Genomic DNA, 27145 nt, shown 5'->3' with positions numbered 1-27145 from the left:
TAAAATTGTATTCAATCGTTTAAATTATCCACAGATTAAATTAACTGTAGATTATTTGAAATATACCAAGAATCTGTGAATCGCAGAGACCTCTTTCCATCTGGCTTTAGATGTGGTGTGATTATTGATTTCACGATTACAGCCTATGACAGAAAAGGGAAATCCACGCTGTTAAACTTGTGACGTCACATGATATTGCGAGTCACGTGATACACCAATATAGCTCGCCATTTTGGTTTTCTATTATGGCTCATTTGGACAGAATATGAGTCACTTAGAAAGAGTATATCTATTTTATTTCATTGGTTTTAGTCAGTTTTTACTCCACAGATGTTAGTAGAATGTGTAATAAGTCTGTCCAACCGATAAGGGAGCTTTCTAGACGAGGTGAGTAATGTATGTTGGTAAGTTAGCGAGGCCGACCCTTGTTTCGCTGGCCGCGACCATAGTATCGCTACATATGGCGACGATGTTGGGTCTGTCAAGTTTCCTTCGGAAATTTGTGCACCCACCCCGAGGGAGCAAACTTCGTGTTACAGTGTATACAATTCTAACCGATGAATTGTTCGCCCTCCAATTCCAACATGAGACCTTCAACGTAGCACCATTGATTTTTTTCTTCAGCAATGGGTATGTTTTCGCTTGACAACAAAGGCCAGGAAAGTAGTGTCATTGTACAATGGGATAATTTTATGTTGAAAGTACTCTTTGTGTTTTATATTTTCTGTTAATGGTACTGCAGGTAGATTACTAAATAGGTCTGATACACAAATACTCTGAGAATCACATTATGATCCTATTCTGTCTAAATCGTCAGCTGGGGAGACACGGCTTGACCTGAACAAAAGAACGTGACATTGTTTGGGGCATGTGTTGAGCGAACGCTGGAAAAGGCCATGTTAAGTAACAGCTGATCGAAGTGTCCTCTTCTTTATTCATATTTCATTGTGCATTAGTAACTTTAATTCCAATCAGCTAATTTGATTTGATAAAATCGACACAACAGTCTTTGTTTACAAACAGTCATTGAACAATGTTATGACTTTGGCATAACAAAGGCATAGACTACCCTTTGTCATAATCAGCTGTTCGGTGTCGTTCTTTTATTTTTGTTAGGCCTTAATGGTTCATTTCACTTTCAGTGTTATAGAATGTTATAAAGTATTATTTCAGTTATCCAGTTATGCTTACCAAGGTGTTGTACATATTGGTATAGACTTGAATATACAACATGATCAGACACATTTTGTCAATTGTTTGTTTGGTGTTTGGGGCATATTATTTTCACAGAAGAATGAGCATATGAAGAAGTATTAACCTTACTATCCTTATAAACATGAGTTAGTAATGTACCAGTCTGTATGGCAAGAGACTTGATCAGCTTGTAACCATATTTGTTTAATGCTCAGGAAATACCTATGTAAGTTTAGGCTTCTTTCATTTACACCTTCAGGTGTTATGAATGAACCTTTTTTATAATCTGTTGACCAGCCAAATACATTGTGTGCAAAATATGTTTTGATTAATTCAACTATTGGTTTAGTAATAAAAATTGTCCCATTTTTAACAAAATCAATTGTGTTCCTTCACTAATACAATATGTTTTTAGCCAAATATCTATAGATATCCTATTGAATGTATGTTATTATTTTATTACTCTACCCTTTAGTACTTCATTATGTATGAGGCGGTGGTTAAAGCGTTCGCTCGTCACACCGAAGACCTGGGTTTGATTTCCAACATGGGTACAATGTGTGAAGCCCATTTATGGTGTCCCCCCACTGTGATATTGCTGGAATATTGCTAAAAGCAGCATAAAACTGAATTATTTGCGTCAGCTCACAAGAAGGAACCTTTATAATTAGCAGAGGGAACTAAAATGATTCGCAATGTCTTTACAGATGATTCAAATAATATATATCCTTGGGTGTGTCTGTGTTAAAATTTGTAGTTCAGCATATATTAACACCATTATGGATTTTCCACAACTGTATGGTCAGGTTTCACTTTGAGTAGGTCCTTGTCAGTGTTTGTTTTGAAAGAATTAAGGAAATTACGATTGGATTGTACCAGTGTTTCATCTGGCACTTGTCAACAGTGATTGTGTCTGGAATAATAAGTAGTTTGCTTGTCTTGAATATTTTCCCCCTTAGGTTACATTTTTGCTCCAATTCACCACTGGGATGATTTTTCTCCAAAATGCTGAATCACCCTATAGTGGTTGTGCAAAATTCTTAGGTTTGTACAATTCTTGTGAGTTTTACACCAGTTTTAGCAATATTCCAGCAATATAATAGCGGGGGACACAAGAAATGGGCTTCACACCTTGTACGCATGTGGGGAATCAAACCAGGGTCTTTGGCATGACAATCGAACACTTTACCCACTAGGCTACCCCACCACCCATCTCAAGACAATTTGGGACCAACATATTTATGTGTCTATTGGCGGTATGAAACCATGAAAGCCCAGGAATCATGCACCATACATCAGCATGTGCATTCCAGGCTGAACAGAATGTCAGTAACCTAGGTTTGTCATGAGGTGACTGAAAACAGTGGGTATCTGATAGTCTGTCTTGTAGGTCTCTATTCCATTATTTACTGATATTTGTGCTGATGTCCGCAATAATCATCATTCACTTTGGGCAAAATATGGACCAAATATCAAAATAAGACATGTCCAGTGATATGCTTATTATCACTTGGGATTTTTCAGTTATGACAAATCAAGATGAGCTATAAACATTCAATGATTCATTGGCCAATAAATTGTGGATAGTAGTTATTTTATTGCCACTATCTGGTTGACCTCAGTTTCTTATACATCATTTCCTTTCCCTGTACATTGAAAGGTGACTCAATTTTGTGAATCTGACGTGAAAGGAAACAATATTTAGATAAAAAGCTATTAATATTTGTAGTCGAAGTAATAATTGTTTTGTGTGTCTGCACTAAAATGTATACCTGATAAATGATTAAAAAAAGCATGTCATGCGCAATTAAATACATTCCAGTGACGTGTCACTAACTATTGTACTTAAAAAATATTTGAAGATCCCAAAACACATATTCTGTTAATTTGTTCACATAAGCAGCCACTGGGTTTTCCTGGATCTACAAAACTGACAGATTCACGGGACCCCTTATGTGAAAGGGTCATATGTACTTCCGGGACAAGTGGGATAACCTAGTGGTTAAAGCGTTAGCTCGTCACTCCGAAGACCTGGGTTCGATAATGTGTGAAGCCTATTTCTGGTTTCCCCCGTCCTCATAGTGCTGGAGTATTGCTAAAAGTGGCATAAAACTAAACTCAATCACTTCAGTATAAGATGTAATAATTGTGTTCACAACAGAAACTTCACATTTTGTGTTGAGAATTTGGGTTCAGTGAATATTATTATGTGTCCATCGGGATGCAATATATATTTTTCTACAGCCATTCTAAACATTTGTGCATACTGGATGCCCATTTCTGCATCACATAGAACCCTGATTCATCGTTTATCAGATTTTATTCTCTCATGATTAGCAACAATCAAAGTTGTTGACTTAGTATGGAAATTACTTGAATGTGCATCCATGCATTCTACATCATAGATGTGTGCTATTAGCGATACATTAGTTGAAGGATCCCTCGGCTATTGAACTCGTTATGACCCAGTGCTACCCCCTTGTGGGCCTTCAGCTGATGAGCGACATGTGCTAATCAGTGGATTACGTAACGTTACTTCTAGAATTGTTGCATAAAGCTTTTGGGTCAATTCTCAGTCAATGATACTCAGGAGATATTTTTCTTTTCACTAATTTTGCATGCTTGCCACTTTTGGATGGTGGTTGACAACAGATGGAAGTAAGATTTTTGATCACTTTTTATAACACTTGAAAAAAGCTTCAAGTCTCATGACACGTGCGGAAAATTATTCTTATAAATTGAATTTTTAGGGTTTGGATGACTAAATTCTACAAACAGTGGTTTATTCAGCTAGATAATGGATATGCCTATTGCAGTGTTGCAAGTTCATATGGGTCTGTGAGATTACGATTGTGAGCGATATGATGTCGGTTTCTTACCACCAGAAAATACGTTTTAACAAAAGTGTAACCTGTAGATAAGCCAACCCCTTTCTACGGACTGCTTTTTAGGTCCTCAAAATTTTGGCTTATCTTATTCTTTTGTATTGTATTCAAGGGCCCTCAGTTTCATTATTAATTTTGAAACACAACTCAAAACAATGGTAAAAAGTCATCTTGATTTTTACCCAAGACGTGTGTGTATATATGATTTTACGCATCCAAAATACAATTGGTCACTTACAATGAGTGACAGGCTATGCACATGTCTAAATACCAAACAGTGTCTATTTTGGTGTATATTTCCCAGTACAGATTCTGAACGTGTATCATGAATGTGTACTTTGTGTCCATGGTATTGCCAGTTTTGTAACTTGTTTGTATTTTAAAGTAATGTAAAACAAATGGGTGTTTCTTTAAAATATGAAATACAGATCTTGTTGGACAAAGTGCTTTTGTTTAAAATAATTGGAACGTCGTTGTGCTTTACAGCAATATGACTCTAGGACCTTCTAAATTTCAACTCTTTGTTACAACAAGGACCTTACTTTCAGGCTTACTTTAAAGCGATAGTCACCGTAAAAATTGAGCTTTCTAGCCCAAACATCATACCTTGCATTATTAACAGTGTTTAATGTTGTTACATGAACTGTTGCAAGATCAGCTTACTTGACTTAAGAGGATTTTTATTAGTAGCAGGCTTCTTACCAGTGGCTAACCTCTCATTCTGAAACATTGAAATGTATTTCAGTTTACAATCATTAACCATTTGTCTGTGAAAACTGAGTAGAAATGGACTGAACTTAGATTAATTATCGAAGGATATTGAATTTTTGTTTGTGTATAAAATCGATTGTTTGTGTGTGATTAGTATGAAGATGAAGGTAAGTTCATGATCATGAGCCAGAAATGCACATTGTTGTTGGCATAGTGATATGGCAATATAGTATTTTATCACAATACAAGGCCTAGAATACATTGGTTTATAGCCTCTGTATCATCATCCATACAACACAATACAGGTTGTACTGGTGTAAATATGGGAATAATGACTTGGCTGTTCGACAACCAGCTGAAAAGTGTCATGCCCATTTCTGGTGTCTCTCGTCATGATATTGCTGGAATATTACAAAAGGCAGCATAAAATCGTACTCACTCCTCTACTTGCAAGGATTCTTAAGTATATCTCATCAACTAATTAAATGTTGAATCCATATAAAAATTTAACCCCCTACATAGTAGTGACATATTCATCATTTCACAACTTTACTGTATTGGTACACCTTATCGTCAGTATGTTTTTATGCTGCACTAGGTCCCAAACCACAAAGCGTTTGTAGCTTTACAAGCTATCGTAACTCGTACAATATCATTGGCTTATAAATGGCATAGTGCTATGAACGCTTTGAGCATCGGGCCACTGGTCACTTAGTTGTTAAAGATGGCTCACAATCACAATCACATCATTTGATCCCCTAATTATGTTTTAAGGTTTGTCAGTGTCATGCCTTTGCTTGTGTGTTCCACCAGTGTAGTTACAGACTTTCCTCTCACAAAGATATGCCATATAGTGATAAATCAGGAATACTGGTCAAAGCAGTGTTGGGGCGGTGGGATAGCCTAGTGGTTAAAGCGTTTGGGGGATCTGGATTCAATTCCCCACATGGGTACAATGTATGAAGCCCATTTCTGGTGTCCCCTGCCGTGATATTGCTGGAATATTGCTAAATGCGACATAAAACCCTACTCATTCATTCAAAGCAGTGTTACGGTATCTTTAATATCTCTAAAAATGTATGTAAAAATGTTCTGTTGGCCTTTGTCTCTAGCAAACTGAGGTTACCAGTGTTACTTACTTTGCTTCGTCATGATCAATTATTTGGGGTTTTTTCACCCCATCTTTGTGATTTTTTTTTATTTGTTATCTGAAAAAAATGTGACTTGTGTTTTCTGTTGTCAGGAAAGGTGTTGTTGCCGGAGCCAGGAATTGTGTAAGGCAGGCAGTGTTGTCCAGCTACCCACCCTGTCAAATGAGCAGTGCTAGTGTAGACTCAGTCTGCTGTTTAGGATCACTGTGATCACGATACAGTTTCCGTGTACTGGTTGTGTAGTTCAAGAAATGAACATGGGCCAGAAAGTATCGGGTGGTATTAAAACTATTTCTAATTCACGAGAACCAACATACAAGGCTATCAACAGAGAGCCAGCGTACAATCCAGATTTCCAAAAAACCTAGTCGTCTTGACGCGCTTCTGGACATGCCTCCAGCGCCAAGGGACGTGCAACTGTCTCATGCCTGGAATCCAGATGACCGATCTCTAAATATATTCGTAAAGGATGATGATGCCATGACGTTTCATCGGCATCCTGTTGCTCAAAGTACAGATTGTATTCGTGGCCGAGTGGGCTACACAAGGGGACTCCATGTTTGGGAAATTGTGTGGAGTACACGACAAAGAGGGACCCATGCAGTGGTGGGCGTGTCTACGACCGATGGGCCATTACACTGTGTGGGATACCAGAGCCTAGTCGGCAGTAGTAAAGAATCCTGGGGCTGGGATCTCGGCAGGAATAAACTCTACCACGATATGAAGAACAATCCTGGACTAACATATCCCACGCTGTTGAACCCAGATGAGAATTTTGTGGTGCCCGGACAGTTTCCTAGTTGTGTTAGATATGGATGAAGGAACTCTTAGTTTTGTTGTAGACGGACAATACCTGGGTGTGGCTTTCAGGGGACTGAAGGGGAAGAAGCTGTACCCCATAGTCAGTGCTGTGTGGGGCCATTGTGAAATCACAATGAGGTACATCGGTGGCCTTGATCGTAAGTATTTTAACATCAGTTTGCTTACCAGATTCTGCCTCTGCAGTGTTCTTATAAAAATTTCAGGAATTTATCCAGACCTGCTAAGATGCTGATATTTAATCCCATAATTTCGACAAGTACATTGTTTTCCAATTTCGTTGTTTTAGTGTTAACAAATGTAATGACTTTGTGGGGGTGACTTGTAATTCATTGATATAAAAGGACCAATACAGTGGAAGCTGTCTAAACCGGCACTCGTCGGGACTAAAGAAATAATCCGGTTTGGACAGCGTGCCGGATTGTACAGATGACACGTTACCTCCGACTAGAAGTGAACAAGTTTTGTCTGTCTCATATACATTGTTCTATCACAATAAAACATGTCAACTCACTCAGATTAAAATGTCTTTGTGGGCAACCATGTTGTTTCAACGCAAGATTAATTGGTGACAATAAACATCCAGCCGAATCCTCGCCACACGCCGGATTAGACAGCGCTGATTACAGCATAAACCCACATTCGGGCGGCTCATTTCATGCCGAGGTCCGGAATAGACAGCTGCCGGATTGCAGAGCTTTTAAATGATGATAATTGCACTAGCCACGGATGGGACTGAGATTTTATGCCGGTGTTGACAACTTGCCAGGTTGGACAACTGCCTGTTTTGACAGCTTCCACTGTATAGAGGAGTCCATGAAGATTCGGGTTAGAATTGATCTTCAGTAACCCATGTTTGTCATACGAGGCAACTAATGGGATAAGGTAGTCAGGCTCGCTGATTTGGTTGACACATGTCATCGTAATCCCTATTGCACAGATCGATGCTCATGCTGTTGATCACTGGATTGTCTGGTCCAGACTCGATTATTTGCAGACCAGCACCATATGGTGGCGTAAAACTAAACTCAATCAATCAATATAGAGAAAGAGGCTTTATTGCTTAGTTTATCAATAATGCATTAATGTTGCAACAATGTGATTTAGTAATATAGTATAGAGCCCCTGAATTAGGGAAAAAACAGTTTTCAACAAGAGAATTTTCCCCAGATATGTCCAATGTCTTGGTGACAGTGTTGACAGAATGACACGATCTAGGTGATATAGGACTTAGTAATGCTGACTCTGCATTTTGATGTAGGGCTGTTTGGCTGTAAAGTTTGTACAGCTGTCACCTCTGTCACAGTCCAGATACATATGTAAAATGATCCTAACAAATAATCTATTATTCGGCTAAAAGCAGTTTTTGTCTTCATATATTCTGTTTGATTGTTTCAGTTTAAGCGAGTATTTTGTGTCAGTCACAGTTCGTTTTCCTTTTGATTTTTGGCTATTTTTAAAACTGGAGAAGTGAAACGTAAAATGGCAATTCTTATTTTATGTGTTTAGGTGTAATGAATCAGATGTCATTAAAAATTTTGGCCTTTAGTCAACAGTTATTATGTTTGGCTAACTTAGTACATAAAGCATGTAAGTAGCAAACTAGCTGTCAAGCTGAATGTGACCTGAATGCCTGTTGGGTGTCTGCAAGGAAACATTGGGGCAGCTCATTCTGCTTTAATTTCAGTACTGAAATTTGTATTTTACAAATGCCAAACAACTGGTTTTGTGTTTCCAGGATCACATGCACAACTTTTACAAAGCAGTTTTATCCTGTTTATGTATATTTTGTGTTGGTTTTTATGATATAAAATTTACTCATCTTGGGTATATAAAAGGCTACATGGAATACCCCGTCAGAACCCATGGTTCACCATTAGGGGCGGTGGGGTAGCCTAGTGGTTGAAGCTTTTGCTGAAGACTTGGATTTGATTGCCAACATGTGTACAATGTGTGAAGCCCATTTCTGGTGTCCCTCGTGATATTGCTAGAATATTGCTAAAAGCAGCATAAAACCATACTCACTCCATTGCCCATTCTGTATTTTTTCAGTATGTGCATACACATTTTTACTAAAATTCACAACAGTCCTATCAACCATTATGTTGTAAGCTAGAGCTGTGACGATATATCGTAGTATCGATAATCGTGATACTTTTTCTGACAATAAATATATCGATACTTTTTTTCGTATCGTGATATGTATCGTTGACCTTAAAATTATTAATTTTTACCAGAAATTGGCGGTTATGTCAAAATTTACACTGTTACTTGCTATCAAAATATACATTTTGAAAGAAAATAACTAAAGATAGCATATCGTGATATGCATCGAATCGAATCGTATCGTTCCAAGATATCGTAATACGTATCGTATCGAGATATTTCTGTATCGTCACACCTCTATTGTAAGCGTGTGTTTGATAAACATAGTTTACTGTTATATTCATCAATTCCATTTTACAATTTCAACCCTAACAAGTCACCATAACTGTATGTTTATGAAGTGTTCATATCTATTTCAGCTGAGCCGTTGCCTCTTATGGACATATGTCGACGCACCGTTCGACAACAGTTGGGCAAGAACAGATTACATGAAATACACCGACTTCCTCTACCCAATTCCCTTAAGAGTTACTTGCTGTACCAATCATAGCGTGGACCGACGTCGGACGCATACACAAGAATAGTTGTGATCCAGGAACCCCATACTGTTTGTCTGCCTTGAAGCAGACCAGTTCATTCTTCTTGTGAAGGGGGTGTTGGAGATGGCTTGTTCCACTCTTCCATTGGGGAGGCTCTGGAATGCAATTTACACAACACTCCATATCACCAACTTTGACACGCTGGACAATTGAGCCAAATTAGGAACATTATATATTTTTTAAACAATGATGCCGCATGTTCTATGAAATGTGTGATTTTTTTTAATGAGTCGTGTGAATGCAGCACTGATAATATGTGATTTTTGAGATTTTATGTGGGTATGAACTTTGTTTTACAATGATTCCCAATGCTGGTAATTGCTCTAGGACAGACAGTTGCATTGAAATATGTCAGTGACAATTCTAAAAGTTGTTTTGTCTCATGCTTTTAGGTAGCAACTGATTTCAGTGGCCATACCTCGTATAACGCTTTTTTTAAAAAAGTCTTGGCTGCCCAATACTTCATTGAATTATCTTAAAATCGAAAGCATTTTCTGCTTTTTCTTTTATGGTAACTTGTTGAAGTTTTACAATTTTATTGTAACAATGGTATTTATAAGCCCACTTTTTGAGATTGAAATGTTTAAGCAGTGTGTAGCTGAGCTCACAACACACTGTCCTTGTTATCAACACCTTTACCATTAGGAAATCAGTGCATATTTGACAATGTTTGCTACTACAACTATTGCACAGATTTTACCAAATTTCCTCAAGTTCCAATTACCACATGTTTATTCCCGTTTGTCAGCAAGAGGGCGAGAGTGGTGCTCAAGATAGAATTTCCTGAAGAAACCAATTTACACAATGGTTATGTGACAGTAAGGTTCATGACAAGTTTTCTACACATATCAGTATGCAAACTCCAAAGAATGTCGAGATATCCATAGAACATGAATTTTATAGTTACCATGGTAACTGAACATCTGCTATGGTCATGTGAGATTGTAGTAGTAGTTACGGCATCTTCCTAATATTCACCAAGAACGCCTCCTTGTCAAGTTTGGTAAGTTCCAAAGGATTGCTGCTAAAGCTGAAGAAATGTCCATATGTTCTTTGTAAAAATATCCAATTTAATCTGTAAATATTTTGGTGCTACTGGCATAATTCTGTTAGTTTTATGTACATTGAATTGCAGTGTTTCTGTAAGAGTATCAGTACTGCTATTTACTATGTGCTGTGCTGCTATTTAAAATATCAACCTGACCATCTGTTCTCATGGAAGGGCATCTTGATATGTTTCACTGACATTCAGCATAAAATTACAGGAAATACTATAATAAGATACAAATTAATCAAATAAATTAAAATAAAATATAAATGACAGGCAACTGGAAACAACAGCTAATTCTTTGTTGCCAGTCTCAGGAACTGTTAGGTGCAAGCAGTTGTGTAAAACCCTTTTCCGTTGACTTGTTAGAAAATGAATATTCCTTCATCTTCCATTTTTAACTGACTACATAACTGACTCACTTTTTAACTGATCTCACATTTAGTATAAGATTTCTGGTGTCCCCTGCCGTGATGTTGCTGGAATATTGCTAAAAGCAGCCTAAAACCAAACTCAGTCAGTCAGTCAGTTTAGTATAAGATTCAACCATAACCATATTGATTTTATTTACTACCGAGCTCGTCAGTATTCTCTTATAAAGTTGGATTACAGTCAATATCACTACTGTTGAGGTGGAAACACTATATGAAGTTTCTACAGTACAGATCATGATAATTAGCACAAAATTTATATAATATTTCAGAGTCAAATGTTTGTAATTTACTGGCAGGAAAAGAAAATCTGTGTATCATCCACAACGTGTACAATGTGTCGATACAGATTGAAGCAGATTTGGAATTATAATCATGGATCATATTAGTGAATCATTACACCTTGTGGTGAAGGACAAATTCCCAGAGTGATGTGTGTTAGTAGGCTAACATGTCATACATAAGCTGGCAGGTTGTTGGCCTGTTATCTGGGGTAAAACAAAACAGTTTAGCTCCAAGAAAATAGGTTTAAGAAGGAATATGGAAAAGGTCACTTTCTACTGGGTCTGATTAAATCAATTCTGGGTCACCAAATTTGGAACATTTGTTAGGAATTACATCATTGGTCATTAATTGATAATCAAATTGTCAGTTGTGATATATATACTGTTCACACTTTGCTAAGGATCAAATCACTGATTCAACAGAAAAATATGATGTGGGGTCTAATTTGGTTTGAATATGTAAGCATGTTGTAAGCATGGATCCTAGATTTCAGTATGTCGCTGCATCTTGTGGATCCCATACCTGCTATTGACAGGTGTTGTGTACTTGTCAATGACTCGTTCCGTTATTTTCAAAATGGTTGATTGGTGCCATGAAAACCAGGTTTATGGTTACTCATGTATCAGGTGCATAAGTTTAGATTAAAGTGGCTGTTTGCCTAAAGAGGAGTTACCATAGCACTATTTATCCAGTTTTGAATGGATACAATTTCAAATTATAAATCTGTTTAATTAAATTTGGGAATTTTTGTGATCCTTAACAACGTGTGAGTAGTATAGACTGATACATGGCAATGCAAGAATAGCAGTTTGAATATTTGACTCATAACCAACACTTGATATTTTTAAAGATCATGGCCACGTTTCTTCAGCTATCAATTTATGAATATTCCTATCAATCTTGATGAAGAGGCAGTTCACGTATGCTTGACCCAGTTTGGGTTTTCCTCCAGTGAATGCTAGTCAAAGAAGTGAGGTTTTAGTCAACCAGTGTACGCGAATGGATAAATTAATTTAATTTTTTTACAAATGTGTCATTGTGTGTGTACATATGATGTTTACATGATGTTCTCACAATGCAGTGATGTTCTGTTGCCTTGTGGGATACTGTGCAATACTATTCATAGTCTAAAATGCCAGCTCCAGGAACAGGTTGGAGGTCATATTGGCTTTCTTCTGGCCAGAGCACAGGCTGCTGGGAAGGTTGTCTTCTGGGGCAATGGATTCTGGGAAGGTTGTCTTCTGGGGCAATGGATTCTGGGAAGGTTGTCTTTAGGGGCAGTGGATTCTGGGAAGGTTTTCCATCAGGCAATGGATTCTGGAAAGGCTGTCCATCTAGTTTTGAGTTATTATTTTGAAACAGGGCTATGGGGAAATATTGATCAAAAACTTTTTCAGTATATTTCTATTTATAAGTCATATAGTTAGGGATGGATGGCTTTTTAATTCCCTTTCTGATATATGGATGCTTTGAAAAATGGTCAGTTGCATTTAGAATCTTATGAATGAGAATAGTGATTTCGACTTTCCTCCCAGAATTTCTCCACTGATATTTGATCCAATTGCTGCTAATGGCTTGAAATTCTCAGTGCCACCTTTGCAAACATATTTGGTTGATTGAGTGTGTCTGTACTCCATGTCTGAGTGGGCAGGTATGTCTCTCCCTGTAACTGGGGCTGATAGTTTGGGCTGTGCAGTCTTATCTGTATAGCAACTCTGGTCACTGATTAGTGACAACCTGTAGATATGCGTTATATTTAAAAATTGCTTACTTATTAATATATATCTTTGTTGGTCATTTGATAAGTGTGCTTCTGTAGCAAGTGCTTCAGGTAGATGATGAGAATAGCTGTAGCAAATCTGAAGGTGTATGCTTCATGAGGTGTCCTGATGGACTTGGTTAACGGGTTAACATTACAGTTTTCATAGTTAACTCTTCTTTTTAATGACTTTGCAAACTCAGGAAATGTGCAGTGCTGCAAATATTTAGGAATAGTGACTATATAGTTCAGTATCACACTGGCATTATCTTGCCGTATTGCACCAGTGAGGACTAGACAGATTACTGCTTTGTTATTATCATGGGATTATCGGATGAACTGGTTATATTGGACATTCAGGTCAGAATGGTTACATTGTTTTGTTTAATTAAATGTTTTGGTTTCTTTTCTTTTCTTTTCTTTCTTTCTTTTTTTCAATTTTTTTTCAGTGTTTAATAATTTAGCTTTATGGTTTTTTTAACAGATTTCACTAGGTCAACAATTCTGTTAAGACTCATTTTCCTGCATTTAGTACATTATTGTCTCTTGGCAATTTTGTATGAGGAATCTCAAACTAGTTACCCATTGTCAAGTGCTTTTGATTTGTTTTAAAATCAATACATTTGGTTGGTCAAATTTCAGCTCATTGTAAGTTTCAAATTTCATTGTTTCTTTTTGGGGGAGGTTATCTATCATAATTGTCAGAGTGTCTCTTGTCATATCAACGTCGTCATCCACCAGATTCGCTTTGTATGTTCTATCGGATACACCCAACCATTTCATTTGTACGACATACACCTTCAGATTTGATAGTTTGTATGTATACTTTCACCATTGGTATATGAAGGAGCTACAGTGGGGAAGGAGCCACCTTTACAGTGCTGTTTACTTGATTCATTACTATGTTCCTTATGAAAGCCCTCTGCGACCGGAATCAAACAATCAGCTTTGTATTACTGTAGTACCAACTGCTCATATGTCATGTGATAAAATCATTCTCAGTTGACAGTAATGGCATTTAAAGGACTTTTTTCAGGCTTTAAATTGTTGACTGTGTCAGTTTAATTTTAAGACCTAACTTGGTATTCCATTGTTTAACATTTTGATGAAAATGTTTTTAAAATTTTATTCTCTGGAGATGTTGATGGATAAATCAAAACTCAAGCCTGTCAAGAAACCGACAATAAAACTATTATTCATGATTTTTTTTTTAACAACCAAAACATTTTGTTTAATTCTGGGATCTACTTTTGAAAAGTTGAAAACTTTTCCAAAGTGTCAGATTACACCTGGAACAAATGTTTGGAAGTATGAGCTCAATTACCAGATCATTTTTTAAATTTAACCCTGAGAAAAAGACAGTGGTTTTAGTGAAGGTATTGATTGAATAATCTGAAATATTTAAATCCGAATTATATTCCTACTTTCTAAAAATCACTGTTAAAAGCTTTTTGTGAAGTAAAACAGATAATTAGAAATAGTCCTCACAGATTGGATATCTTCCAGGTTCTAAGAACAGTTTTAGGTAATATGGGCATGGCTTGGTTTTGATTTTGAAATATCACTGGCTCTGTTAATTTTAGTTCATCATTTTATACTTTTACGACAATTATTTTAACCACCTTTATTTCCATAATAAAATGTTGATACTCATTTTAAGTTTTAAACATCTCCATAAGATGGTTCTGTGACAGATTGAAGATGATAGCGCTAAATGTTTCACACTACTAAATAATCCATTTCTTATTGTCAAATGTACTTGAATCTACACTCTTAATATTGTTCGAACCAACACTTGAAAGTTCATAGAATGAACATAGAAATGACCATGCCAAAGTGTAAGAATTAACCATTTGATGACAAATATCCTAGGCTGGACTAGAGTTGTGGTACTGTGTTGTTGAAAGGGTTAAGCTGTGTATAGTGTTGTATTTATTTGCAGCTTGCTGCTAGATAGACTGACTGGGAGGGAGTGTGGTAGTAGTAGTAGTAGTGAGAGAGTGTTGACGAGTGAGTGAGTGAGTCAGTTGGAGAAGGTGTGTTTGAGATGGATGATGACTCATTTTGTCCCAGCACAGCACAATGTCCTGGAAGTTTTTACAGCCGAATGTTTTGTACATCTATAACATAACTCCTCATACGTCATATTTACTGGGAAATGTGATTCAACCCAGCTCACTGTAATCTGTATAATTGTTAAAGATTTAGGTGTATAATATCATTGAATAAGAATTCCTTTTTTTTTCATTCTTGTGTATATGTTAATCTATGGTCGGACTATATTTGACAGATTGCAGGAAGCAATTTATGGGGTGGTGGAATCAATCACTGGAAATACTTTAAAATTTAGATGTCAGAGTTGATATAGAACATATTGTGTTGAAACCATTGGGGAAGAAAAAATATTTTCAACAGTCTCAACATTGCTATTTTCATTTTTCTACTTTTTAATTCTTAGGCTTGACTGTAAAACAAACAAAATTGGTCTGACGGTGAAAGAGTTTGTGACTGGAACTAGGTGAGTGTTGTGACAGGTGCTGTGCTGTGGATACTGTGAATGTGATGCTGAGCAAATTGTACATACATCCCAGCGTCTGTATGTTCGCGTGCATGTACTGCGTCCAGCGTCCCTGTCTATCTGTTGTGGGTCCACAGTCTAGATGTCTACGGTTGTCTCTGTGGCTCGAAGGTATTAATTTTATGTAATAAAACAGTCACGCAAAGCCTTACAAGTTGACTTGGTGTTGTTTTTACATGTTCTGTGATGGAACTCACTCTCACTCACTCAGGTGAGGTAGGAGGTTTGATAACTTTGTGAATAAATAGTCCATGCATCTGAAAGAACGTTGGGTTTTATGCCCCCTGGTCCTTCTTCAACAAAGCGGCCACAGCCCAGAGATGATCGGAACTCTTCACAACAGACTTACAGGATGATTGTGCTACCATAGCTTTGGGGAAAAGGGTGCCGTTCTACAAAGTGATGTTAGTGCTGAGGTGACCATAACTCCAATACCTTAACATTGACTTGGGACGGTGGGGTAGCCTAGTGGTTAAAACATTCGCTTGTCACTCCAGAGACCTGGGTTTGATTCCCCACATTGGTACAATGTGTGAAGCCCATTTCTGGTGTCCCATGCTGTGATATTGCTGGAATATTGCTAAAAGCTGCGTAAAACTAAACTCACTAACACTGACTTACTATAGTCTTAGTGCTAAGGTTTTGTACTACAGCACCCAGGAACCTTGATACAGTGTTGCAATGTTGCTTTATCTATTCTCACTGTAGCAAGGCTTATCTTTAAGTAATAATACAGATTTTGCTACATGGTCTGAAGCTCATTTCATTTGTCACTGTCAGTACTATTCCCTACAATATCATGGAGTAGTACTATTCCCAGGAATATATAGACTGCCCTCATTAATCACTGGTCTGTCTGGTCCAATATCCTACATTGTTGGGGATCAAAGACAGTCTTCCCAGTCATGAAGCAACATACATGTAGACTAAAAATATCAATCATAAATATCCACAAAGTGATCTTTGCTGTGATTATCGAACTCCCATACCAAGATTTACATAGCTGTAGTACTAAAAGGTTTTGTGAAGAGGAGCCCTGTTTGATATATTTTGTATTCACAACATTTATTCCATGTTATTGGTGACGCTTCTCTAACCTGGACAAGATGGTTAAACTTGATAAGATGTTCATTTTGTTGTCTGATAGCTCACAATTGTTTGAAAAGGCGACTATGCTTGTCGTAAGAGGCGACTAACGGAATCGGGTGGTCAGGCTCACTGACTTGGTTGACATGTGTCATCGGTTCCCAATTACGCAGATCGATGCTCATGCTGTTGATCTCTGGATTGTCTGGTCCACACTCGATTACTAGTATTTACAGACCGCCGCCATATACTAGTAGCTGGAATATTGCTGAGTGCAGCGTAAAACTAAACTCACCCAATCACTCAATTGTTTGAATGTTAAAATAAAAAAATGTGAATGGATTATTTTCACATCAAGCCGTTAGAAATATCTCGTGTATGTTTCACCCAACACTAATATGACTGAACCATCTTCCAATGGTTAACAGGTCCAATGTGAAGTGGTTAAGTGTGATCACCAAACACGGAGGTCAATATGGTTGTCAAAGGTCACACATAAACGTTCTTGTGGCACAAGTTCTCGAAAGTTCAAAAGCATTTCCTTATGTCTTTAGAATGTTCGGATTTACATTGGTTTGAAGATCATTTTCAAAGCATGTCACTTTAGTCACACAGTGTTGGAATAATGTGGAGGGAAGCCCAACACAATCTTTGGATGGGGTTTGAAATCCGCAGGCATAGGTCAAGTTCTGATAAACCAAGGATAATGATCAGTGACCCACTTGCACAAAGTCATCCTCATGCAATAAATATGCTAAGTCACTACGACAGATCTGGGCTGACAGATTCCTGGTACACTAAAGGGAGGAAACTGTCAATTACTGCACCTGAGATGGTTTGGCCATGAATGTTGGTTTGTTTGGTTGTTTAATGCCGCCCTCGGCAAAGCGGCCATATGTGAGTGAGTTTAGTTTTACGCCCCACTCAGCAATATTCCAGCTATATGGGTGTGGTCTGTAAAAAGAGTCTTGACCAGACAATCCAGTGATCAACAGCATAACCATTGTTTACACAATTGGAATACGATGATGTGTCAACCAAATCAGCGAATCAGACCACCTGATCACATTACTCGCCTCTTATGACAAGCATGGGTTACTGAACACCAGTTCTAACCCGGATCTGGGCCATGAATGACTTTGAGGGAGCAGCCCATGGCACTTGGGTTGTTGCACACTGCAGTCAGCCCTTTTTCAAAGTTTGGGATCCAGGATAGTTTTCTGAACTGAAATTTGAAATGTTAAGCATAAGAAGTGTTTTACAACACCATATACACACTGGACTTTCAGAATGGTTTTATTGTACCAATATAGGGACCACAACCTTAAGCGAACACTTGAACTACTGGCAACTCAACCACCTGTAGTGTTCTTTGAGAAGAAATAATATTTCAAAGAAAACATGAATACTTTTGAAACAGGGTGAGGTGTCACAATAGAAATTAAAACAAAGGACTGATGAATGCAGGATTATTTTTCATGTCCTGAATGATGGGGTTGTCCCATTTTATGTGTTATGATGGTTATGATAAGTATGTTTCAGAAATGGGTTCAAAACACAATCGGGGCAGGGGGGTGGTGTGTTAAAAAGCGTTGGCTCATCACGCCGAAGATCCGAGTTCGAATCCCCACATGGGTACAATGTGTGAAGCCCATTTCTGGTGTCCCCTGCCGTGATGTTGCTGGAATATTGCTAAAAGCGGCGTAAAACCAAACTCAGTCAGCCAGTCAAAACACACAATCACACCCTTGCTCACCCCAGCCATGGATTAGTACAGTCGAGCACCGTTGTTTCGAACTCTGATAACTCGATATCTTGGTTGTTCCGGCAAAATCCTTCATAATTTACCATTATTCAAGCTCTATTAACTCGATACGGATGTCTTGATATTTCGGATATCTTGATATAATTTTATTGTCCCAACAAGCAAAATTACCCTTTTAACTCGATATTTGCAAACAAACTCGATATTCACCTACCTTTCATGGGCAAGTATCCCTCTGTACTGAGGTTGTTTCCACACGTTTACACACGGTGCGGCATGAATCAAAGGGATGCGGTAGTGTAAACTAATTAGGTCTAATTGAGTTGAAGGTGTCACTTGTTTGTTATTTAATTAGGGTTAATTTAGAAAGAATTAATTAGGAAGTACCGTACTCACTGTTACGACTAAACTCTACTGATAATGGATTATAGTTTCGAATCAAAACATACTGAGAAGCGTTTTGTTTTCTTTCATAGAGATAAGTGATGATATTCCCTGGTCGGATGTCTCGAAGTTCGGATAACTCAATATTTTTTTCTTGGTCCCATGAATATCGAGACAACGGTGCTTGACTGTATATATTAGAAGTTTGAATCCTCATTTCTGCTGTGGGGCGGTGGGGTAGCCTAGTGGTTAAAGCGTTCACTCGTCACGTCAAAGACCTGGGTTTGAATCCCTACATGGGTACAATGTGTGATGCCCATTTCTGATGTTTCCCACCATGATATTGCTGAAATACTGCTAAAAGCAGCATAAAACCCAGCTCACTCACTCATTCCTGCTGCAGGTTTCAAATCATCGGTAAGTCCCCTCCATAGTCAACCAGCCATGGTGTGCACTTGCCATGTCACAGCTGTTGTTATTGCTTGGAATGATCAAACAGCTGGGACAATATTATGTTTGATGGAAGACAATGTTTATTGAGTTGTCCACATGAAGCACATTCTTCCTCGTGCCTGACATTGAAACTGTTTTACTCAGATGTATCCAAATGCTATGTTATTCTTTTTTATATTTCTTGCATTTAGATGGCTTAAAATTAGTTAAAATAACCAAGCACTTACTGTTTTTACTGAAAACATAAAAACTCAAGCTTGACACCTCTGAGTCAAAGTTTTACTGTCCCTTCATATGCTTAATAAGTCATGCGACACGTGAAGATCCAGGTTATAATTGATCTTACGACCAGATGATGGTCGTAAGAAGCGATTGGGTGGTCAGGCTCGCTGACTTGGTTGACACATGTCACTGTATCCCAATTGCGTAGATTAATGCTCATGCTGTTGATCACTGCCGCCATTTAGATAGAATATTGCTGAGTGCGGCGTAAAACTAAACTCACTCACTCACTAATAAGCAATGGATCTTTCATCCAGGAAGAATTGTAAAGAAAACAGACAGGAGGGTGTGATTGTAGTACTGGTGTTATTTCAAACAATATAGAGACGTAAAAGCACCTCGGACAATGGGCTGTCAGATTCATACAGTCAGATGCATTAAAGATAAAATTCATTTCCTGAGCAAATAAATCTGGCAATCTGATGAGAAAGCAAGTAACTAAACTGTAACACAGATAAGGAATAGGAATGTATAAAATAAAATAAGATAAAATATATTCATTTTAATATGCTATTTACAAATAAGAAATATTTACAATGTGTAAAATTTGATATATAGGACAAGAGAAAACTTAATACACAGAAAACAACAATACTGCGAAACTTAGCCTTCTCCAGGGCTGTAGAATATTCATCCCTCCCCAACCTGGAGAATAGAATTTTTCTGGGGTTTTTTTAACGAACCGAAAATGTGAAAATTTATTTTTCAGAATTACTATTAAATGTTTTGCTTGTTTGTTGTTTAACAATTATTACTCAGCAACATTCCAGCTCTATCAACAGTTTCGGTGGGCCGAAAATACAAATGCTTTAATTTCAACTCATATCCATTATTTGTGTATAATTTATTTGCAAACCATGAAGTAAATATTAAAAAGAACCAAAATCTCAGTACTGGTGTATTAAGTGGTAGAGAGTGTGTGTGAGCGGTATTGTGATTTGAGCCCCTGTTAAGACAATTAAATCAGTATATTATCATTATCATCAATATTTTTACAAATTCCATCTGTACAATCATTTGATGAAATGACAATCAGGGGAATGTTCTTGCTACAATCAGAACTGTTCCAGCAACACAATCAGAACTATTCCAGTGACACAATCAGAACTGTTCCAGCAACACAATCAGAACTGTTCCAGCAACACAATAAGAACTGTTCCAGCAACACAATCAGAACTGTTCTAGCGACACAATCAGAACTGTTCCAGCTACACAATCAGAACTGTTCCAGCGACACAATCAGAACTGTTCCAACAGCACAATCAGAACTGTTCCAGCGACACAATCAGAACTGTTCCAGCGACACAATCAGAACTGCTCCAGCAACACAAGCGACATAACATGGAACTAAAATACGTCATGTACAAACTGATCTGGTCACACAAGACAAAACATCCACACAAACAAACTCAACACAGATGTATCAACATTAGATATCTCCTATCATTCAAACATTGTGACAAATAAGAATGGCACCAATTAAGTACCATATTCACCATAGTAAATGACCTGTGTCTCAATCCACAAAGCATTAGTAACGACCAATCTTAACCCTATTCTTTATCATAGGCTTATAGAGCTGTGACGATATATCGTAGTATCGATAATCGTGATACTTTTTCTGACAATAAATATATCGATACTTTTTTTTCTAGCGTATCGTGATATGTATCGTTGACCTTAAAATTATTAATTTTTACCAGAAATTGGCGGTTATGTCAAAATTTACACTGTTACTTGCTATCAAAATATACATTTTGAAAGAAAATAACTAAAGATAGCATATCATGATATGCATCGAATCGAATCGTATCGTTCCAAGATATCCAAATTAGTATCGTATCGAGATATTTCTGTATCGTCATACCTCTATAGGCTTATGAATGGCATGGAGCTACGGACATTTTGTGAATAGGGTCCCTGGGCACTAAGAAAATTGACAGTATACAAGAAGTTAAGGATCAAATAAAAGTGAATAAATTCTTTCTAACCTGGTAGTGACAGGTGAATAAAACAGTTATGGTTAATAATCTTTTAGATTCCCTTTTCCGGACAGTTCCTCTCCAAAAATAATGTGTAATATGCACAAGCAAATATGGTCAGGTCAAGTTTGTTTAGAAGTTACACAGGCACATTTTTGGAGAGGACACTTACTACAATGAATGTGGTATTTGTTTAAAACGGACATGTTTTTACATCAAACATCCACACAATCTTATTAACATTAAAATCTATAGGGTTTCCTTGTATTAAAATATTCAGATCTCTTAAAACCTAAGTTTGTTAAGCGAAACATTACGGAGACACAAAAATACATATCAGATTCTCGGACAAATAAAAGACAACAATAAAACTTGTATTATGATTCAGCTGTTTGTTAAAAATACAGAAACAGAACCTGGAATGCCGACATTTCTCACACGTAGATACGAGGACTGGTCATCTTGGATTCGGTATAATGTGTCCAGATGGCTTCCATGTTAAACTGTGACATGGAATCAAAGTCGACATGCGCTATAAAAATGTGATACGTCAAGACTAGTGCAAGCACTCAAACCCATGCATATGGCTGACTCTATATAAGGCCACATAAAATAAAATTATTGTTTCCGATCACTTTTTTTTTTTAAATATGGGTCGGATGGGCAGATTTTATTTTTACATTTTATTTTATTTTATGTCCCAAACCCCTTAATTTCAGTGGAAATTTACACCTTTTCTGAGATAGAAAATCGAAACTTAGAAGTGTAAAAATTCATGCACATTTTGAAGTCAAAGTTGCATTTTCTCTAGTGTAAAATATTTGTAAAAATCGAGTTTCAGGTAGAATTTTTGGGACGGGTGGTAATGAGAAACAAGAATATTTTTATGTATGGCCTAAGTGCAGTAAGACGCTCTTATACATATATACATATTATTCAACAGAAATTAATTACACTGCAACAAAACATGTATACATGAAACAAAACATGTACTGTGTAGTGCCCCTGTGGTATACAAGCAGTAAGGTTTAACCGATGTTCTTAGTAAGGCAATATTCCAGCAATTTAACCGATGTTCTTAGAGTATGTACAAGGTGGAGAAACACTACATAAGCACATGACATTGAATCACAATTCATCAAAATTCATCCTTTCTGCTTCTTAAACTTAAATTTAATGTAAGTTAAATTTAATATGCATAAAAGTTTTAGACATACAAAATGGTATGTCACATAGAGACATCTATACAGTCTATAGCTAAGAATGAATTCTGTTATTAAGCATTGATAATAATACCTATCATGTATAGTCTACTACTCACACTTTGCTAAGGATCACAAAAATGTACAACTTTACTTAAACATAGATTTATAATTTGAAATTGTATCCATTTAAAACTGGATAAATAATAATATGGTAACCCCACTTTAGGCAAACAGTCTCTTTAATCTAACCTTATGCACTTGATACATGAGTAACCATAAAAATGGTTTTCATGGCACCAATCAACCATTTAAAAAATCATGGAACGAGTCATTGACAAGTACACAACACGTGTCAATAGCAAAAATGACATACTGAAACCTAGGATCCATGCTTACAATAAGCTTAGATATTTAAACCAAATTTGACCCCACATAATAGTTTTCTGTTGAATCCATGATTTGATCCTTAGCAAAGTGTGAATAGTATGTTTAATATTATTATTTTCTTTTAATGATTATGCCAGTGTCTGCATTTAAGACGACAGAACAACAGATATCTCAGTATCTAACTGGTGTACATTCCTTCATCACTGCTGAGTGCGCATAAAACTAAACTCACTCACTTACTCACATATGGCCGCTTTGTGGTGCAGAAATGATGTGTCTATTTTTATCACTTAATGAATGAGAATTTTTAACTCACAAATGTGAAATGAGTCTGTGCATGATTTATAAACCTTACCATTGCCTCATACTGAAACATTGACGGTAAAAAGGCTATGGCACTGTTATGTGAGAAACATGGCACTATGCACAACTTTCCCTAGAAGGGAGAGAGACCAGCTGGATCATCCACAACCAGTGAATATCACATGCCGTATGAGAAAAATGGCTGTTCCTCTGGAGGGTGGAGATGCCATAAGAGGATAAGGCCCCATTTCACAAAGCAGTTGCAGAGATACGACTAGTCTATGGCACAGGTTGTACGAGAAATATGGCATTTATAGACTCTTTTCCTCTGGAGGGTGGAGACGCCATCCAGAGGATCAGGCCCCATTTCACAAAGCAGTTGCAGAGATACGACTGTTGTTTTGTGAAACGGTGCCCTGCAACTAGTCTATGGCACAGGTTGTACGAGAAATATGGCATATATAGACTCTTTTCCTCTGGAGGGTGGAGACGCCAACCAGAGGATCAGGCCCCATTTCAAAGAGTTACAATTGTTACAAGTCTGTTAAACTGTGGAACTTTTGACAGTCATACACTACAATCGCTTTGTGAAACAAGACCCTTTAAAACTAGTCTATGGGACAGGCTGTATGAGAAATATGGCACATATAGACTGTTTTACTTGGACGAGAGCACCAATGAACATCTATGGCACATTATATACGAGAAATATTACTGGTTGTGAGATGAATTCTGGAATCTCATTGGTCAATGCACTCGCTTGAATCCCCTTGATTCTGTTTGATTCAGTGGTTTAAATTTTGCATTCACACATGATGTCTGTATACAAATTTGTGAAGTATTGATGGAGGACAGTACAATACATTAATCTCATAATTCTCACACAGCATGGGTAAGGATGTTTCAGATGTTCCATCTAATAATTACTTTTTCATTTTTAGCATTAATAAATACAAACCTATATTGATGCTTTTCATCAATAAAACAAATCATGTGATGTTGTCATCAATAAAGACAACTTAATAGTGATGTTTTTAACAATAAATATATATTAATTGTGAGTACTTCCTCATTAAACTCTACTGACTGTTGATATTTATATAAATAAACACAACATTAATGTTATACATGTATTTTCATTAGAGGTGTGACGATACAGAAATTTCACGATACGATACGTATCGCGATATCTTAGAATGATACGATTCGATACGATGCGTATCACGATATGCTATCTTTAGTTATTTTCTTTAAAAAAGTGTATTTGATAACAAGTAACAGTGTAAATTTTGACATTACCACCATTTCTAGTGAAATTTCACAATTTTTAAGTCAACAATACATATCACGATACGAAAAAAAGAATCGATATATTTATTGTCAGAAAAAGTATCACGATTATTGATACTACGATATATCGTCACAGCTCTAATTTTCATCAACAAACACTTATTTCTATTGATGTTTTCATCAACAAACACTTATTTCTATTGATGTTTTCATCAACAAACACTTATTTCTATTGATGATTTCATCAACAAACACTTATTTCTATTGATGTTTTCATCAATAAACACTTATTTCTATTGATGTTTTCATCAACAAACACTTATTTCTATTGATGTTTTCATCAATAAACACTAATTACTGTGGATGTATTCATTAATAACCACCACTTAATGTTGACGTTTTCATAAATAAACACAGCATGATTCTTATAGTTTCATCAACAAACACGTATTCATATTGATGCGTTCATCAATAAACTCCAGTTAATGTTGATGTTTTCAACAATAACCACCACTTAATGATGTTTTTATAAATAAACAAATCTGTACATTCATGTTAAAAGGCCAGACCAACGTAAGTACTTGTTTTACAGATCAGCTGTTATTTAGACATTTTCATAAACACAAAACAGAAATTCGGGAAACAATTACGTCCAGTAAATTATGATTACAATTGAAGCAAAAGACTTTTTACAGAACAAGAAGAACCAGCATATTATGCACAATAAAATACAGCAATAGACACAGTACAGTAAAAATATGTCAATTTTATCCTCTTAAGAGCTGTTTATTATATTCTCCCCCATCTGCCTGTATTTTCTGGATATACATCTGTACAACAATAATAAAAATTGGTCTGGCATAAAATTGATTTAAAGGATAAATAAATATTGGGGAACCATATCACATCAATAACATAATTATGGAATTGGTTCAATCACAAAGATACACGTTGGAAAGCACTGTCACAAAAATGCCTTCCATGAAAGACACAAAGGCATTCAAATAAGTCACACAACCTGTTGCTAGGCAACCGTCTAGGGAAAGCTTTGTTACCGTGGAAACAAAGGATTCCCTCCAGGTCCAGGTATATCAACAACTGTCCTTGAAACGACGAAAAGAATCAGCGTCAAAATGCCAATCACAACTGTCATTATTCCAAGGGCGATGCCAGAAGCTTTGATGGAACTCTTAAACTTGGCTGGTCCAATGGTGGTGAGCAAAGCTCCACACAGCAGTAGGGTGAAGATGATGGACACTGTGGTGTTGATGAGTACGATGTCTCCAAACTTTGAAAATGGCTGGATCGTGGTTTGTGTGAGAGGTATAGCTGCAATGATGGTGGTGATCGCAGAGCTGATGATGGCGACACCGATATGCCGGAGTGCGAAGCTCGTCCTCCATGCTCGCCTCTCAGCATTTTTCTGTCAAAGACATAAAGCATTTCATCACAAAATGTACAATAAAAACTCAAGTCTGAATGATGTGAAACAATCTATTTTCTGAGGATAGTGGCAATATATGGATGAATAACTTCTTCTTTACAGCGAGAGTGATGTTACGGTGTAGCTTCATCACTTGCATGATAACAATGTTAGAACCCACACCGAAGCTTTGGTCTCACTGTAATAAAGAATTCGTTCACCCATACATTGTCATCCTTCCTTACTGCTCCAAATACCTCTCAAAGAAAGAAATTAAACTGTTCCCTGTTTGTCAGTTTGTTCAAGGTTTGTCAGCTCAGCGAGAAAGAAAACTATTAATCCGTTGATGCTTTTGTTTATATAACACCACAGAAATATAATTCCAACAGCAATAAATCATACAAATGATAAACACTGGCTCTACATCATTCTGTCCTTTGTGTGATAAAAGAAAGAGGAATGGAGTTAAAATTCTCAATCACAATATGCAGCCACAAGTTAACTGAAACACACATATAATGTCCCTATATCTAAAGAAGCATTCATAAAATATTAAAAATTCCCCTCAGGTTGTTCTCTGACATATGCTGTTTTAGCCATCATCCAACCAAATGAAGTACCATTTGTTAAAGATAACTCATTGCATTTACTTAAAGAGCAGCAAACATTCAAAATGTAAACAGAACACCTTCGTAAAGAGCAGATAACTCTTTTCATTATATGAAGTTACCTCCCTTTGATAATTACAAACAAGCTCCTTTCCAGAGCACACTCCTTGTTCTGCTCCTAGTAGATTTGAATAGAATCTACGTTTGTCTTATCAAGTTAAAACTTGATTCAACCTAAATGATAAATTTAACTGATCCCACCATGAGACTAACTTTAAACTTGTTAGTTACTGATGGAATAGATCCGATTTTTAACCATACCAATACATGATAACTGAAATGAGAAATTCAACTTCACAAAAAATGTGAATAATTTAGCTGCAGGGAAAAGTTTTCAGCATGTTGACTTGT

General features: G+C 36.8%; 2 protein-coding genes and 1 long non-coding RNA gene across 3 annotated transcripts in view; 2 read left to right on the top strand and 1 right to left on the bottom strand.

Moving 5' to 3' along the window:
- The first annotated feature begins 203 nt into the window (after positions 1-203).
- LOC124280352 (SPRY domain-containing SOCS box protein 1-like) lies at positions 204-10886 on the top strand. Its single transcript, XM_046716257.1, is given in 5 exon segments — positions 204-387; positions 6034-6300; positions 6302-6724; positions 6726-6900; positions 9286-10886. Coding segments are annotated over 4 exon segments (837 nt in total). The 5' UTR covers positions 204-387; positions 6034-6192; the 3' UTR covers positions 9417-10886.
- Positions 10887-11830: 944 nt separating this feature from the next.
- Positions 11831-15717, top strand: LOC124280351. Its single transcript, XR_006899660.1, has 2 exons — positions 11831-12431; positions 12463-15717. It is a non-coding gene; the product is annotated as an uncharacterized LOC124280351 (long non-coding RNA).
- A 9296-nt stretch (positions 15718-25013) lies between these two features.
- Positions 25014-27145, bottom strand: part of LOC124280316 (protein dispatched homolog 3-like) — a 39549-nt gene continuing 37417 nt past the window's right edge. The window contains 1 exon segment of the mRNA XM_046716215.1: positions 25014-26126. Coding sequence (XP_046572171.1) covers positions 25755-26126 — 372 coding nt within the window. The 3' untranslated portion in view covers positions 25014-25754.

Source organism: Haliotis rubra, unplaced genomic scaffold (genome assembly GCF_003918875.1).
Source record: "Haliotis rubra isolate DU_JTF1 unplaced genomic scaffold, ASM391887v1 Scf265, whole genome shotgun sequence".
In the NCBI taxonomy this organism is placed as follows: domain Eukaryota; kingdom Metazoa; phylum Mollusca; class Gastropoda; order Lepetellida; family Haliotidae; genus Haliotis; species Haliotis rubra.
The sequence above is the reverse complement of the archived record's forward strand: the minus strand, read 5'-3'. Positions and strand labels throughout refer to the sequence as shown.